An 18,680-nucleotide genomic window follows, 5' to 3' on the forward strand; every position below is an offset into this window, starting at 1 on the left:
GTGCTTTTGACAGAAATTCACTTGGAGTTGAGCTTTGTTCTTTTCTTTTATTCATTCATAGGACATGGGCGTCACTGGCTGGCCAGCATTTATTACCCATCTCTAGATGGCCTTGAGATGGTGGTAGTGAGCTGCCTTCTTGAATTGCTGCAGTCCATGTTCTGTGGGTTGACCCACAATGCCGTTAGGGAGGGAATTCCAGGAATTTGACCAATGACTGTGAAGGAACAGCAATATATTTCCAAGCCCGGATGGTGAAGTGGCTTGGAGAGGAACTTGCAAACGGTGGTGTTCTCATGTACCTGGTGCCCTTGTCCTTCAAGATGGAAGTGGTTGTGGGTTTGGAAGGTGCTATCTAAGGATCCTTGGTGAATTGTTGCAGTGCATCTTCTAGATAATACACACTTCGGCGTCAGTCGAGCTGGCTGCTATGTTCTGGATGGTGTCAAACTTCTTGGGTGTTGTTAGATCTGCACCTTTCCAGGCAAGTGGGGAGTACTTGCCCTCTGGATTTCCAGAAGGCATTTGACAAGGTGCCACACCAAAGACTGCTACATAAGATAAAGGTGCACAGTGTTACGGGTAATGTATTAGCATGGATAGAGGATTGGTTAACTAACAGAAAGCAAAGAGTGAGGGTAAATGGGTGTTTTTCTGGTTGGCGATCAGTGACCAGTGGTGTGCCTCAGGGATCAGAGTTGGGACTGCAACTGTTTACGATTTACACAGATGATTTGGAGTTAGGGACCAAGCGTAGTGTGTCAAAATTTGCAGATGACAGTGAGATGAGTGGAAGAGCCAAGTGTGCAGAGGATGTTGAAAGTCTGCAAAGGGATATAGATAGTCTAAGTGAGTCAGCACGGGTCTGACAGATGGAGTAGTGTTGGTAAATGTGAGGTGATCCATTTGGTAGGAATAACAGCAAAATGAACTATTACTTAAATGGTAAAAACTTGCAGTATGTTGCTGCGCAGAGGGAACTGGGTGTCTTTGTGTAAGAATCACAAGGAATTGGTTTGTAGGTGCAACAGGTAATTAAGAAGGCAAATGGAATTTTGTCCTTCATTGGTCGAGGGATGGAGTTTAAAAACAGCAAGGTTATGTTGCAGTTGTATAAGGTGCTGGTGAGGCCACGCCTGCAGTACTGTGTACAGTTTTGGTCTCCTTACTTGAGAAAGGATATACCGGCACTGAAGGAGTGCAGAGGAGATTCACTAGGTTGATTCTGGAATTGAGAGGATAGGCTTATGAGGAGAGATAAGTAGACTGGGGCTATGCTCACTGGAATTCAGAAGAATGGGATCTTATAGAAACATACAAGATTATGAAGGGAATAGATAAGATAGAAGCAGGGAAGTTGTTTCCACTGGCGGTGAAACGAGAACTAGGGGGCATAGCCTCAAAATAAGGGGAAGCAGATTTAGGACTGAGTTGAGGAGGAACTTCTTCATCCAAAGGATTGTGAATCTGTGGAATTCACTGCCCAGTGAACCTGCTTTTAAAGGCAAGAATAGATAAATTTTTGAACAGTAAAGGAATTAAGGGTTATGGTGACCGGGCAGGTAAGTGGAGCTGAGTCCACTGAAAGATCAGCCATGATCTTACTGAATGGCAAAGCATGCTCGAGGGGCCAGATGGCCTACTCCTGCTCATAGTTCTTACGAGTATTCCATCACACTCCTGACCTGTGCGTTGTAGATGGCGGATAGGCTTTCGGGAGTCAGGAGGTGAGTTACTCACCGCAGTATTCCGAGCCTGTAACCTGCTCTCGTAGCCACTGAGTTCACTTGTGAGCAAGACAAGAGGGCTGTGGACCATGGATCATTACAAGAGCCGGCCAGAGACATTAATAGGCAGTGAACCTACTGGCCAGATCACACATTGGAATCTGCTTGAAAGCTGCTCTGTGGAGTCTACGACAGGGCAGAGCAGTGCTACTGTTAGCTCTGCAGAGCACGCCATAAACTCCAGTGAACAGCCTACAAAGAAGAAACTAAAATCAGGGACAAAGCAGCATAAAGGTGATTTTGTGAGGCACGGATTTTGCTAATTGTGCCAACGCAACTCAGGATGCAAAGCCCACGTGTGTGATACGCGGGGAAATACTGGCAAATGAGCAAACATGGCTTAGCTCCCGAAGCTTGGCCTGTTGGCAAAAGTGAGTCTTGGGGGAGAAAAAGAACTGTAAAACTCTGCTTCACTGCAGCAGTCATGATAAGTTGCAGAAACGCTTTCAACTCTTAAGGCCCTAAAATTTAGAATTTCCTCTCCAAACTTCTCTGCCTCTCTCTACTCCTTAAAAATACCCCTCAAATCTTGGGGAGGCAGTGGTATTGCCACTGAACCACTAGCCCACAGACCTGGGGTAATGCTCTGGGGGACCCGAGTTCGAATCCCACCATGGCAGATGGTGAAATTTGAATTCAATGAAAGTCTGGAATTCAAAATATAATGATGACCATTGTCGGAAGAACCCATCTGGTTCACTAATGTCCTAAGGAAATCTGCCGTTCTTATCTGGTCTGGCCTACATGTGACTCCAAATGAGTTGACTCTCAAACACTCTGAAAGAGGAGTTATGGATGGGCAATAAATGCTCGCCCAACCAGCGACGCCCACTTCATGTAAGACAAATTTTAAAAAACTAAGCTTTAGATCACTTGTCCTAATGTCTCCTTTGGTTTTTTTTTGGTTCTGACTTTGCTTTTGAGAATAGTGGGATGTTTCTTGATGTTAAATTTGCTACATAAATGCAGACTATTGTTGTAAATCTTAAAGAACGTGATGATCAGTGTGGCTGTTAAGCTATGATGTGGAGATGCCAGCGTTGGACTGGGGTGAACGCAATAAGAAGTCTGACAACACCAGGTTTAAGTCCGTCTGACTTATTCGATAGTAAAACTCACAAGCTTTCGAGGTTTACCTCTTCCTCAGGTGAATGGAGAGTTGTCTGAGGCCAGAACTCTCCATTCACCAGACGAAGAGGTAAACCTTGAAAGCATGTGAGTTTACTATCAAATAAATCGGTTGGACTGAAACCTGGTGTTGTCAGACTTCTTACGCCGTTAAGCTACCCAGCTTTAAGGCAGTAGCTGGAATGTACTGTCCAGGCTTTGCTCTATGGTACTCTTGTACAAGGCTTTTGCGGAAAAATTCAACAAAACCTTCACGTGCATGACAAGGGAGCGTGGACGGTGATCGTGGGCAGCCCAAAACGCGGGCTGGTTGTTTCAAACACAACTCCCAAAAGATTTGGATTACACGTACGAAAGCAAGCGTTACTGGTCACACGTGCTTCCCGGTTTAAAACAGAACCGCGTGGGGCCAACAAATGACAACATCAGCCTCATGCACAAGCTACACTCCAGGTACAAAGTCAGAAATTGTGTAACTGCAGCAGTCGAGTTTCCTGCCAATCCCTCGCCTTTAACGTTTTGCAATGTTGCTTCTCTTTATTGTAGCTGGACTCAACAGTCCAAAACCAAAGGCAGCTATTCACATGAAAAGTAGTTAGAGTGCTGCCTAAAAGCAACTGATTTGTTTCCTGTCCCCCGTACCCCCCCCGGAATATCAGCTGCACAGTAATGGGCAGCAGCGAAGCATAGTGCTTAGTACCGTTGCTTCACAGTACCAGGGACCCAGGTTTCCCTAGATCTCGATTTCTTCATTTCCAGCCTTGGGTCGCTGTCTGTGTGGAGTTTTAAGTTTTATTTATTTATTTATTTGTCAGTCACACCTAAGGCTTACATTAACACTGCAATGAAGTTACTGTGAAAATCCCCTAGTTGCCAAAGTCCGGCGCCTGTTCGGGTCAATGCACCTGACCAGCACGCCTTTCAGACTGTGGGTGGAAACAAGAGCACTCGGAGGAAACCCATGCAGACACGGGGAGAACGTGCGCACTCCACACAGACAGTGACCCAAGCTGGGAATTGAACTCAGGCCCCTGACGCTGTGAGGCAGCAGTGCTAACCACTGTGCCACCGTGTCTGCATGTTCTCCCCTGTGGCTGTGTGGGTTTCCTCCCACACTCTGAAAGACCTGCTGGTTAGGTGCATTTGTAAGCTTTACTTGTGACTAATAAATAAACTTTAACTTTTATCCAATGCAAGTTCAGTTTATTTGACCAACGCTGGGAATATTGACCACTACAGAGGAATCAATACCGACAGCGACGTGCTGTGTTTTTATTAAGGCCGTCCACTGAATCGGTCTCTTGGGCATTATCCCGAACATTAATGCAATGATAACCAATAATAATTAGCATCAATTGCTTACAACTGCGCAAGTGACACCAAATAACCAAGGTCTGGAAATGCATTCATTTTGTACCGACTGCTAAAAACAAAATGAGGGGTGGGGGGGGTGAGACAGCACGCAAAGTGAGGAATGTGGTGCTGAATATTAATGTTTCACACATCCAAACCTTGCAGTCATTTTGTGCAAGGTGAAGCAGAACTTAAAATGGCCGGAAAATAAAAAGGGATTCCTCTCCGATGGGCTTCTCTCCGCCGGGTAAACCACTCACGGCGTACAGGTGAAGCTCATCAGAACACCTGGCTCAGATTAAACTTAACAGAGAGACACACATTCAACATTACGGGGCAATGTCAATACACCTCGATTCAACTGGTGTCCGGCAGAGGAATAAAGGTCTTATGAAATCAGAATACCCTAACTTAACACCTCATGCATATTAACAGCTTACATTTCTAGCAAAACCACAACACCACTTTTCAAAATAATGCTTGGTAAATCAATGCAGAACTTGGAAATCATAAAGACCTCATTTGATGCTACAAGGAACAGCAGTCATGGACCAGAGTAAAATCCATGCAATAAGACAGCACTGATAATGGAGCCAAGATCTCTGAGAAAAGGTGTCCATACACCGCAGCTGGGTGCCTTCTTACCTTGAGGGTATCTTCCTTGTCATTAGTCCCGGACTCTCATCGCTAGGAAACAGAGCCATGGAGCCATCAGCCTGTCTACCTTGTACCACAGAAAGGCAGCAGCGGTCAGTGCAATATGTCACCTGCCCCACGCCACCCCCCCCACCCCCTCCAAACAGCTGTTAGCACTCCCTGTTCAGGATGCACGGTCGCACACACCAAAGCAAGAGGCAGTAGGTAACAAACAGAGAAAGCCACACCCTACTGTTTCCTGACATCATCTGGAACAAAGCTCCCCCCCCTCCCCGCAAATCCACCCACCTCGGGAGGTCAGTGGGAGAGAAAACTAACCGTTCAGGCAAAAAAAAATACAACCTCCTGCCGCTTGGTTTCGAGAGATCTATGAGCTTTGTCGATCTCTTCCCTCGCAGCCCTTGGCAGCTCAGTCAGCCGGACACAATTTATTAATTAGCCGTTTATCAGCCTTTGTGGTTCCGCACGTGCGTTTCACCTAAACAAAAGCAGTAGCAGGGAGACGGCTGCAGGCAGCAAACCTCCCCCCGCGCCCCCCCACCTCCAGCTACAGGTTTCTCGCCGACAAACTCACTCAAGTCCACGACCCCACATCATACACACTTCAGGAGCCCCGTTCCTATCACAGGCTCCAGAGTCGGGAACTAAAGCTCCTGTCTAACAATCATTACTGCCGGGAGTGACTGTGGCAAATAGCACACAGCTGCATAACAAGGGTTAGCCAGATAAATTTACGCAAGGGAGAAAGAAATAGATGTCCGTGCTAATAAGATGAAACGAAGGAGGCTGGGAAGAGGCTTGCCTGAAGCATTAACCCAGTATAGGTTAATGGGGTTGAATGGCCTTTCTCTGCACTGTAAATTAGAGGATTATAGAACCCCGACAGTACAGAAGGCGGCCATTCAGCCCATTAACATAAGAAATAGGAGCAGGAGTAGGCCGTCTAGCCCTTTGAGCCTGCCCCGCCATTCAGTAAGATCATGGCTGATCTGAAGTGGATCAGTTCCACTTTCCTGCTTTCTCCCCATAACCCTCAATTCCCCTGTCTATCAGAAACCTATCTACCCGTGATTTAAATATATTCAACAAGGTAGCCTCCACCACTTCATCGAGTCTGTCCCAACCATAATCCCACCCAGGACCTATTCTGTAACCCTCATTTATCCTGCTAATTCCTGACACCAAGGTCAATTTGGCACGGCCAATCAGCCTCACCCATAAATTTTTGGACTGTGGGAGGAAACCCACGCAGACACAAGGAGAACATGCAAACTGCACACAGATAGTGACCAGAAGCTGGAACTGAACCTGAGTCCCTGGTGCTGTGAGGCAGCAGTGCAAAACCACTGCATCATTGGCTGCCATGATCAACAGCACGTAAACAGGCCATTCTGCCCAACCAGTCCATGTCAGTATCTGTGCTTCACTCGAACCCCCTCCCCCATCTTTTCTCATCTAAATTTATTATAACCTGTACCCTTGTCCCTCATATTCATGGAATCATTGAATCCCTACAGTGCAGAATGAGGCTATTCAGCCCATTGAGCCTGCACCAACAACAATTCCACTCAGGCCCCATCCCCATCTCCCCACGTATTTACCCTGCTAACACCCCCCCCTTGACATGCAGAGTCAATTTAGCATGGCCAATCAGCCTAACCCACACATATGTGGACTGCAGGAGGAAACCCATGCAGACATGGGGAGAACATGCAAACTCCACACAGACAGGCCAGCATTGAGCCCGGGTCCCTGGCACTGTAAGGCAGCTGTGCCAACCCATGTGCCACCATGCCTCCAATATTCTTATCTAGTTTCCCCTTAATGGCTATTTGTTTTTAATCACTCCTTGAGGCAGCGAGTTCCACATTCTCACTCCTCTCTGGGTGACAAAGTTTCTCCTGGAATTCCGTATCAGACGTTAGAAAAATGGCTGGAGGGAGATGTGGACCCTGATATCAAAACACTGATGAACCAAAGCCAAGTCAGAAGTGGAATTACATATTAAATCACAACAGTTAAATAATGGACACAAGAAATAAGAAATAAAAGATGATTTAAATAGCTGGAAAAGTGGAGGCCTTGGACATTGGAACACCACACCCACCCTCCAAAAACAAAAAGGAGGCCATTCAATCATGCAAATCAATTCATCCATTATGGCTCAGCTATATCTGAACTCCGTTTACCCGCCTTTGCTCCATATTTTCCAATACTCTTCCCTGGCGAAAGTCCAGCAGTCTCAATCTTACAAGCTCCATCACTCTCCAGGATTCACAGACCCAAGGGAAGAGATAGCAGTGACCATTTAGATCCTCAAACCTACACCACCCAATGCGATGATGCCTGATCTGTGATCTAACTCCAAATACCCACCTTTAACTCCATAACCCTCAACACCTTTGGATAACAAAATCAACTTTAAAGCAAACACTTTAAACACCATTAAATCTTCTAAATGAAAGAAATTGGAGAATAGGAGAATCCTGGGGAACATGTCAGAATACCTCACTCGACCTCTACCTCACCACCCACCTCTCTAAAGTCCTCCACTATCTCAAAATTGTTTGATTTCTTGCCCGACAATCCAATAGGGCGGCACGGTGGTTAGCACTGCTGCCTCACAGCTCCAGAGACCTGGGTTCAATTCCAGCCTCGGGTCACTGTGTGGAGTTTACACGTTCTCCCCAGGTCCACGTGGGTTTCCTCAGGGTGCTCCAGTTTCCTCCCATAGTCCAAAAGATGTGCTGGTTAGGTGCATTGGCCATGCTAAATTGCCCCTTGGTGTCCAGGAATGTGTAGGTTAGAGGGATTCGTGGGGTAAATGTTGCAGGGATTGGGCCTGGGTAGGATTGTTGTCAGTGCAGACTCGATGGGCCGAATGGCTTCCTTCTGCTCTGTAGGTATTCTATTCTGTGAGAATACTGACTCTACCCTGGCCCCTGCTCAAATGCTATCCAAATATATATCCATGCCTTCTTTATCTTGAGACTTTATTTCAACATTTCTAGCTGGTCTCACATCTCCCATGAACTCAAGCACATCCTAAGGCCTGCTGGCCATATCCTAACTCAAATCGGTCCTGTTAACCTCCCTCCTTGCTGACCTACATTAGCTCCCTATTATTTTCAAAGTTCTCATCCCTGTTTTCAAACCTTCAAAATCTTGCTCCTCCCACCGCTCTAACCTGCTCCAGCCAGGCTACCGTTCAGAGGAGTACACAGCACAGAAACAGACCATTCGGCCCAACCAGCCCATACCAACGTTGATGCTCCACTCAAGCCTCCTCCCATCTTTCCTTGTCTAAATCTATTCTTGCAACCACCTGTGCCCTTCCCCCTGAAATACGTGTCCAGCTTCCCCTTAAATGCATCCATTCCATTCGCTTTTTAAGTTTATTTATTAGTCATAAGTAAGGCTTACATTAACACTGCAATGAAGTTCATTTCAAGGCAGTGAAATTCCCCTAGTCACCACAGTCCAGCGCCTGTTTGGGTCAATGCACCCTAACCAGCACATCGATCAGATTGTGGGAGGAAACTGGAGCTCCCAGAGGAAACCCACACAGACACAGGGAGAATGTGCAGACTCTGCAGAGGCAGTGACTTAAGCCAGGAACCAAACCCAGGTCCCTGGCGCTGTGAGGCAGCAGTGCAAACCACTGTACTGCCGTGCCAATTCACTTTAGTCATTTCTGTGGTGAAAGATTCTGCATTCTCACCACTCTCTAGGTAAAGTGTCTCCTGAGATACCACTGGATTTCTTGGTGACCATTGATGGCCTCTAGTTATTATTGTATACATTGTACGTGTGAGGATAAAAGCAAATGGAGTCACAGAACATGGATCGGTCACAGTCAACAAGGCAAGTTTATGGGAAAGTTATTTACACAGAAAGGCTTGGGTTCAATCAACTGAAAGACTGTGAAGTGGCTGATCAAATTGTTTGATTTATTGTCACACGTATTGGATACAGTGAAAAGTATTGTTTCTTGCGTACTACAAAGACAAAGCATACCATTCATAGGGTACAGAGGGGAGAAGGAAAAGAGAGGGTGCAGAATGTCGTGTTACAGTCATAGCTAAGGTGTAGAGAAAGATCAACTTCATATATGGTACATCCATTCAAAGATCTGGTGGCAGCAGGAAGTAGCTGTTCTCAAGTCGTTTGGTACGTGATCTCAGACTTTTGTATCTTTTTCCTGATGGAAGAAGGTGGAAAAGGGAATGTCCAGGGTGTGTGGGGTCTCGGATTATGCTGGCTGCTTTTCCGAGGCAGTGAGAAGTGCAGACAGAGTCAACGGATGGGAGGCTGGCTTGTGTGATGGATTGGGCTACATTCACAATCCTTTGGAGTTTATTGTGATCTTGGGCAGAGCAGGAGCCAAACCAAGCTGTGATACAACCAGAAAGGATGCTTTCTATAAGAACATAAGAACATAAGAAATAGGAGCAGGAGTAGGCCATCTAGCCCTTCGAGCCTGCCCCGCCATTCAATAAGATCATGGCTGATCTGTCGTGGCTCAGTTCCACATTCCCGCCCTCTCCCCATAACCCTTAATCCCCTCTCTTATCAAAAACCCATCAACCCGCTTCTTAAAAATATTTAGCGAGGCAGCCTCCACCACTTCAACGGGCAGAGAATTCCAGAGATTCACCACCCTTTGAGTGAAGAAGTTCCTCCTCAACTCCGTTCTGAACCGCCCCCCCTTTATCTTGAGGCTGTGCCCCCTAGTCCTACTGTCTTTTTTGAGCGGGAAGAGTCTTTCCACCTCTATCCTATCCATCCCATTCATCATCTTATACGTCTCAATGAGATCTCCCCTCATTCTTCTAAACTCTAACGAGTACAAGCCTAGTTTATTCAGCCTCTCCTCATGATGCATCCGTAAAATTTGCTGAGAGTTGGAGCAGACATACCAAATTTCTTTAGCTTACTGAGAAAATAGAGGTGTTGGTGGGCTTTCCTAACTATAGCGTCAGTGTGGAGAGACCAGGACAGCTTGTTGGTGATATGGACACCTAGAATCTTGAAGCTCTTGACCATTTCCACTTCATCCCCATTAACATAAACAGGGGCACTACCTGCACTACACTTCCTGAAATTGATGACTATCTCCTTCATTTTACTGACATTGAGGGAGAGATTATTGTCGTTGCACCAGTTCACCAGGTTCTCTACCTTTAAGATTCCTCTGGGAGCACCTTCCCACCAGATATTCATGACAATATGATGCACGGTACTACTATCAACATCTTGAAAGTTACCATTGATAAGAACCTGAACTGGACAAGCCAAATAAATACTGTGGCTCCAGAGCAGGTTAACGTTGTGAATCATGTGGCAAGTAAATCACCACTGGATTCCCCAAAGCCTGCCCACCATCCTCAACACACAAGGTAAGGAAATGCCAGCGTTGGACTGGGATGGGAAAAGAAAGTTGTCTCACAACACCAATCATGAGCTTTCGGAGCATTGACTCACCTGATGGAAGAGCAGTGTTCTGAAAACTTCTGATTCCAAACAAACCTGTTGGTCTTTAACCTGGAGTTGTGAGACTTCTTACTGTACAATGCACAAGTCAGTAGTTTAATGGAATACTCTCCCTGCCTGGATGAGTGCAGCTCCAGCAACACTCAAGAATCTCAACACCAACCAGGGCAAAGCCGTCCGCTTGATTGCTACTAGTCCCAAAAATATATTCAATCCTTCCACCACTGACGAACAGTGGAATCCTCGTGTACCATCTAAAAGACGCACTGCAGGAACCCACCAAGATTCCTTCGGCAGCACCTTCCAACTGGGCTTTAATGACAATACGAAGCACAGAGAAATTATAGGCCAATAACCCATTGCTTCATAACATTGAATTGTAATGGAAAATATGCACAATAGTGTATAGCGCCCAAAGCTGGGAATCCAAAATAAGCAGCAGGTAGTAGGATGAATATTATTCTTAAGTTTGTGGTTGATTCCACATCATGGTTCACAAAAAGCACTAGAACATAATCTGGCCAGTGCGTGAATAATCCAGTGTGGGAGGGAAAGAGGGACAGAGAGTGTATGAAATGCAGAACACAATGTGCCTCATGAGGAGCTACAGTAAACTCACACAACCATTCAAACTGACATGTTCACCGAGCAGCACAACACGAATACTGATTTCTTAAATCCCATTGAGCCGTGCACAATGTCACACAAACAGTGTGTTTCCAAAACATTTCATTCGACAAACCATCCAACTGAATTTGTCCCCAACCAAAAGAACCTCGTGTTTATTTACATTACATTAGCCACAGAACTGAAATAGCATACTGGTGTTTTAACATTGCTCTTGTAAGGTCAGCATGCTTTCATACCCACTTTAAAGTTTCAATCACTTCACTGCACAAATTCACGGAGACAATTAAAATACTGATTGTAGAAAAGTGACAGATTGATAGTAACTGATCATTTATCATCATAAACATCAACTTCTCGGTTGACCAGGGACTATGACTGGTGGAATGAAGTCATCAAGTTGCCCAAAGACAAAGAGGATATTGTAGCTCAGGGGAGGGGGTTAATCAGTGATCAATTTGTTCGCATTCCTGAACAAGCACATTGCAAGCACAACTGTGCCAAGCATATAGAAAGCAAGGCATTCCCCACACATTAAAATGCATTAAGCACAAGGTAGGAAGAGTACCTCAATGGGTAACTGTGAATCTCAACGGATAAATAACCATTAAGTTTCTCAATCATAGCGGAGGAGAAAAAACAAAGCATTTCTCAGGCTGAATAACATGAAGTGGGCCATGTTGCATTTTTTGACATGAAAAGATTTAAATCTGGTGTCAGCAGCTCATAAGGGCTCCTGAGACAGCACCTTCCAAAACCGTGACTGTTACCATCTGGAAGGAAAGAGCAGCAGATGCATGGGAACACCACCAGCTCCAGGTCATTCACCGTCCTGATTTGGAAATATATTCCTTCACTGTCACTGAGTCAAAATTCTTGAACTGTCTCTTTATAAGCCCTTTTGGTGCATTTACAGCACATGGGCTGCAGCAGTTCAAGAATACAGCTCACCAACATCATCTCAAGAGCAGTTAAGACACAGGCAATAATTGCTGGCAAAGCCAGCAATGCTTACATCCAATAAAAGAATTTTAAAAATGGGTCATAAGACGTCCAGTAAATTTAAGCCAAGAACAAAATATGGTGAGCAATTTGGCAAATTACTTCCATCATTATTTGACAAACTATCGGCTGACCAGCCTTCCTGACTGAGGAGACATTTAACAGTCCTTTACCAATGCACCATTAAGAATGATTAAAATAAGCCAATTACAATTTGCCACATCAAATTCTGATGAGTCATTTCAGAGAATAAGCTGATTTTACGGAAAAAAAAATGAAACTTATATTGAATTAAAAAGAAACAGAATTTTGAAATCACACACCTTCCAGTTTCTTGGTTTACCAGAATCATCCTATTTTATGGAAACATTGTGTTACTCGGGTACAAGGTTATGGTGATAAAACAGACAAGTTATTTTTGATGCCAGATTAGTGTTCCTGAAACATTGAAGTCATGATGCAGAATTTTCTTTCAAAAGGGAACGCAGCATACTGTTCACGCTACAGAATTATAAAAGCATACTACACGGATGAGGCCATTCGGCCAATCATGCCCATGATGGCTTTTGTAATGCTATCCAATTAACCCCAATAATCCCTCCCTCTTTCCCTACAACTCTAAATTTCACCAGGCTGCACAGTGGTTGGCACTGCCGCCGCTCAGCACCAGAATCTGGGCTCGATTCCTGGCTTGGGTCACTGTCTGTGTGGAGTCTGCATGTTCTCCCCATGTCTGTATGGGTTTCGTCCGGGTGCTCCGGTTTCTTCCCACAGTCCGAAAGACATGTTGGTTAGGTGGATTGGCCGTGCTAAATTCTCCCTCAGTGCACCCGAACAGGAACTGCAGGGTGGCGACTCGAGGATTTCCGCAGTAACTTAATTGCAGTGTTAATGTAAGTCTACTCGCGACATTAATAAATAAATTTAAAGTTTCCAAGTCTTTATCCAATTCACCTATTGACGCTACTTTTATCTTGCTTTCAGCTAGATTATAAAAGTACGCTACATAAAAATTCTCATTTCCCATCTGCTTCTTTTGCCAATTACCTTAAGTGCATGACCTCGATTTGCCAACATTCAACCACTAGAAATAATTCCTTCCGATTTGTTCTATGACAACACACCATAATTTTGAACATCGCTGTCACATCTCCTTTTAAACATCTCTGCTGCAAGGAGAATAATCCCAGGTTCCTTAGTCTCTCCGCTCGTCCAGCATAGTTATTTGAAGGTCTACAAGGAGTTTCAAGGTTCTTGCCAATTAAACACAAGTAGGACTTGGGGGGAAGCAAACAGGATTTTTGCTTCCTTGTGGATTAGGTGTCTGTGCTGACTTCAGACAAGAACAGACTTGAGTCTGTTGTGCCTTTCCACTCACCCACCATTGTGAAATGGCTCATCAGAATTTGATGCCTAGGCTTACACAAAGAATTACCAGTCAGTTGGGATATCAGATGGAACATTGTAACCACAGAAGTAAAAATAAATGAGTCAATACCTTCAGGAGATTTAGGGAGGGGAGAGGGAGAGAATGGGTGGTGGGTGTTTGGATAGAAACGATCTGAGCCGAATTCAACTGTGAACATTTATGACATAATACAGCACATGGAGGAAACGAAGCAATCCCTTAGCTTCACAGTCCCTCATCTATCAGGGTATGTGGTTCCAATACACCCACGCAACAAAAGGTCCACACTTACCGATTACGAGGTGAACACCCTCTCTCCCAGTTCGCCATGTCAGCTTCAAACAAGACCGGTCCATTCATCACTGGCCCATTAGCATGTGCTGCAGAGAAAACAGGACCTATTAATGAAAATCTCTGTTCGCATTATGGACAAGTAACTCCCAACGTCACTGTATCAGCCAATCAGTTAGAAGCAGGCAGAACATTTAAGTTTAAGCTTACTTTATTAGTGTCATAAGTAGACTTATATTAACACTTCAATGAAACTATTGTGAAAATCCCCTCGTCACCACACTCTGGCACCTGTTCGGGTACACTGAGGGAGAATTTAGCACAGCCAATGCACCCAACCAGCACATCTTTCAGACTGTGGGAGGAAACCGGGGCACCTGGAGGAAACCCACGCTGACACAGGGAGAACATGCAGACTCTGCATAGACAGTAACCCAAGCCAGGAATCGAACTCAGGTCCCTGGCACTGTGAGGTAGCAGTGCTGGCCACTGTGCCACATATGCAGGACTCACGACAAACATTGTTTGGTGTGAAATAGACTAAGTCTACTTAAAAAAAAAGAGTATTTCAGAACTACAGCAAACAGAGCTCGTGGTTCAAACTACAGCAATGTCTTTTGATAAAAGCAAGGTTAATTCTCCAGAAAACACTGATTGGAGAACAGTTACACAACCACACGTTCCACATGTAAAGTCGATCCCAGTCACGTATTGCAGTGCAATCTGCAGACGTGACTGATGGGGTGGGAGGGGGGGCGCGGGGGAAGTTACCTAGCCACCTCCGTTCTGGGCGGACATGGTGGTGTCACTATCGGCAGCTGTTTATGGGTCCCCCAGGAGCGTTACACATTGAAGAGAAACAGTGGTGAATTGTTAAGGAGCACTTACTCTCTTACCAGAAGCTGTCTGAATGCAGTGCTTAATGGATCAGTGCCAGGTTCAGCAAGTCACTGCAATCTATTTTGGCAACTGATCAGCTTTCAGTTGCGTAGGTTCTACTACCCATCCAAGCGACTGATCGTTTCAAAGTTAAAAAAAAAGAATGATTCCACAGTCTGGCATGGTGTCAATGTCACCACCTGACCCACCCAAAAGAAAATTGCATCACCAATTTTTCTGGGAACATTCCCCACCCACTTCAGTGAGATTCTTGCACCAAACCTTCACTCATGAGGATAGCTGCAACTTTGCTATCCCTTGATGTGCAGATGCCGCCGTTGGACTGGGGTGGGGTGGGCACAGTAAGAAGTCTCACAACACCAGGTTAAAGACCAACATGTTTATTTTGTATCACGAGCTTTCGGAGCACTGCTCCTTCATCAGGTGATTGGTGGGCGGCCTATCTCTCCACTTACCTGATGAAGGAGCAGCACACCAAAAGCTCGTGATTCCAAATAAACTGGTTGAACTTTAACCTGGTGTTGCTGTCTCTTAATCCTTGTGGAACCCAATGGCACAAATGGTGGCTAGTTAGCTCAGTGTGCTCATGTCAATTCTCTGAACAAACCATCCAAATTAGCCCCAACACCCCGCTCTTATCCCCCCAACAACCGCGCAATTTTATTCCCAACATGGATTTAACCAACACACCTCTGAAAATTCCTACTGAATCTGTTTCCACAGATATCTGCAGACCACACTATAGCATGCGAGTGGGATCGATTTATTTCTACAGCCCATTCAACTATAGGAGAGTTTTACAGCACAGAAAGAGGCCCTTTGGCTCATCACACCTGTGCCAGCCATCAAGCACCTACGTATTCTAATGTCACTTTCCAGCACTTGGTCTGTTGCCTTGGCATTTTGGGCTGTACCAAATTGCTGCATTAAAAATCTCTTCCTCGCTTCACCTCTGGCATTTTTCCCCAGGTGAGTACAAGGTGAAGGATAACTTTGAAACTCTCAGCTGCCTTTGAACCAAGTGAGCAGAAATCCTTGCACTTGGACCAAAGAAATGCATTATAATTTTGGGGCTTTTAAATTAAATATTCTACTTGGGTTCTCAGTATCACCATTCACATATTTAACGGGTTTCCCCCAAGTAGGCTGGAGTGTACCTTTACCTGCTCAATATCTGGGTACATTGGCATGCCATTCAGTGAGTGAATTAAATTTATAACTCCATTACTGTCATAATTCTGAAGAAATAGACATTTATATAACAACAGGCAGGCAAAAGTGCTTAAAAAAAAACAGAATTGTTCAATCAATAGAGACTTTATTTTCAATTTATTAAAAGAGCAAAGGAGCTTCTCTCTGAGCCATTTATTAACACACAGGCATGGTTGTTCGCTTCTTAGATGGCAAAACTTAATTGCAATGACACTTTCTTTAAGCAGGTCCTATGCTTGCTTTAGACTACCTACTGATCTTATTGCCCAGAGCTCTAGATGAGACTCAGTCTCCAACCATGGAGACGTCCGTCAAAGTCGTACCCACAGCCTTGGGCACTTCAGAGTCAAAGCAAACCAAGATTACTCGGCATCAGAGTAATCCAGCAGCGATGCATATTCAACCACACATGGTTTTTTTATACGTGTTCATTCTAGTGGTGTGAGCACTGGCAGCAAGGCCAGAATTTATTACCCATCCCTGATTACCCTTGGTGATCCCACCTTACAATCACAGAATCCGTATAGTGCAGAAGGAGGCTATTCGGCCCACTGAGTCTGCACTGACCACAATCCTACCCAGGCCCTATCCACGTAACCCCACGTTCACCCTGCTAATCCCCTGATATGAAGGTCCATTTAGCACGGCCAATCCACCTAACCTGGACTGTGGGAGGAAACTGGGGCACCTGGAGGAAATCCATGCAGAGACATCGAATCCAGGTTCCTGGCGCTGTGAGGCAGCAATGCTAACTACTGTGTCGCCTAAGTATCGAGAATATAACGAGGGGGCCGTTAACATATAGGGTCCTTTTCAAGATGGCACTGGAACGAGGAGACTTCTTGCAAGCTGAGCCCAGCATACCTTCTAATTCTATCTTTTACTCTCGTTCTATGCTTCTAAAACTTAATTCCAACTCTTTTACACTTTCTGACACTGCTCTAATTCAATTTCTTCTTTCTCTACACGCTAGTTATGACTGTAATATTCTGCATTCTCTCCTTTCCTTCTCTATGGATGGTATGCTTTGTCTGTACAGCACACAAAAAACAATACTTTTCACAATATGCTAATACATTTGACAATAATAAATCAAATCAATCAAATCCTTGGTCTTATTAAGTGCTATATACAGATCAACTGTGAGAAGTTGCCTTCATAAAGCAATTCAAAGATTCTTAGTCAGCACCTTCCAAACCCACGACCACTTCTGCCTAGGAGAACATGGGCAGCACGTACATGGGAACACTACCATCTGCAAGTTCCCCTCCAAGCCACTCACCAACCTGACACAGAAATATATTCATGATGTAGAGATGCTGGTGTTGATTTGGGGTAAACACAGTAAGAAATCTCACAACACCAGGTTACAGTCCAACAGGTTTATTTGGTAGCAAAAGCCACTTTGAGCACTTGTTGCTCGTTCGTCAGGTGAATGGGAGTTCTGTTCACAAACAGGGCACATAAAGACACAAACTCAATTTACAAAATAATGGTTGGAATGCGAGTCTTTACAGGTAATCAAGTCTCAAAGGTACAGACAATGTGAGTGGAGAGAGCACTAAGCACAGGTTAAAGAGGTGTGTATTGTCTTCAGACAGGACAGTTAGTGAGATTTTGCAAACCCAGGCAAGTCATGGGGGTTCTAGATGGTGTGACATTAACCCAAGATCTTGGGTTCTTACTAAGCAGAGACTGATAGCCAAGTTCTGCACATTAGGACAGCCTCAACTTGGATCACGTCGCACCATCTATAACCCCCATGACTTGCCTTGGCTTGCAAAATCTCACTAATTGTCCTGGCTGGAGACGTAAAACATCTCTTTAACCTGTGCTTAACGCTCTCTCTGCTCACACTGTCTGTACCTTTGAGACTTGATTACCTGTAAAGACTTGCATTCCAACCATTATTTTGTAAATTGAGTTTGTGTCGTTATACGCCATTTGTGAATAGAACTCCCACTCACCTGATAAAGGAGCAGCGAGCGCTCCAAAAGCTACTGGCTTTTGCTACCAAATAAACCTATTGGACTTTAACCTGGTGTTGTGACACTTCTTACTCGGAAATATATTGCCATTCCTTCACAATCACTAGGTCAAAATTATGGAATTCCCTCCATAACGTCATTATGGGTCAACCTACAGCACGTGGACTGCAGTGATTCAGGAAGGCAGCTGACCACCACTTTAAGAGCAACTACGGACGGGCAATAAATTAAATGCTGGCCAGCCAGCAACACCCATGCCTCACGAATGAATAAAAATAACTAAATCTCTGGTTCGCGGTCAGCTGGCGTTGTGTTCTGTGCAGGGCATCACATTTCAGGAAGAATTTCGGGGCCTTGGAGAAGGTGCAGAGGAGCTTTCCCAGATTGGAGCAGAGGTTGAGTGACTTCAATCGTAAGGAGAGCTGGGATTGCCCTCCTCTAAGGCAATAACATTTAGGGGTGGTTCAGTGAATTAGATGGGGAGAAATTGTTTCTACTTGCTGTATCCAGAGAACACATTTCATTTATGTTATGTTTAAGCATTGTAATCTGGAACGCACTGCGCTACCACTCCCTACACCACCAGCCCCCATCCCCCCAAAAAAAGGTTATAGAAGCTGTGTCAAAGGTAATCTTCAAAACAGAATTACATAAATACGTATAAGGAAATAGTTGCAGGGATATGGCGTAAGAGTGAAAAGGACTGGAACTAATTGTACAGCACTTCAAAAAAGTCACAATGACCTGAATGGTCTCCTGTTGTACTGTGCAACTCCATTAGCTTTGAGGTGCCTACCGAAAACAGGAGTAGGCCATTCAGCCCTTTGAACATGC

The 18,680-nt window shown here is 44.9% G+C and overlaps 1 protein-coding gene across 4 annotated transcripts in view; it reads right to left on the reverse strand.

Moving 5' to 3' along the window:
* Positions 1–18,680, reverse strand: part of gpsm1b (G protein signaling modulator 1b) — a 290,004-nt gene that overhangs the window by 227,650 nt on the left and 43,674 nt on the right. For 2 of the 4 annotated variants that reach the window (XM_080212356.1, XM_080212354.1), the window contains one exon: positions 13,748–13,835. In XM_080212356.1, coding sequence (XP_080068482.1) covers positions 13,748–13,815 — 68 coding nt within the window. In that variant the 5' untranslated portion in view covers positions 13,816–13,835. Of the gene's footprint in view, positions 1–4,913; positions 5,035–13,747; positions 13,836–14,634; positions 14,727–18,680 lie in introns of those variants that run through there. The other 2 variants (XM_080212357.1, XM_080212358.1) reach the window with 2 other exon arrangements.

Source organism: Carcharhinus amblyrhynchos, chromosome 25 (genome assembly GCF_965287045.1).
Source record: "Carcharhinus amblyrhynchos chromosome 25, sCarAmb.v2.hapA, whole genome shotgun sequence".
Classification (NCBI taxonomy): Eukaryota; Metazoa; Chordata; class Chondrichthyes; order Carcharhiniformes; family Carcharhinidae; genus Carcharhinus; species Carcharhinus amblyrhynchos.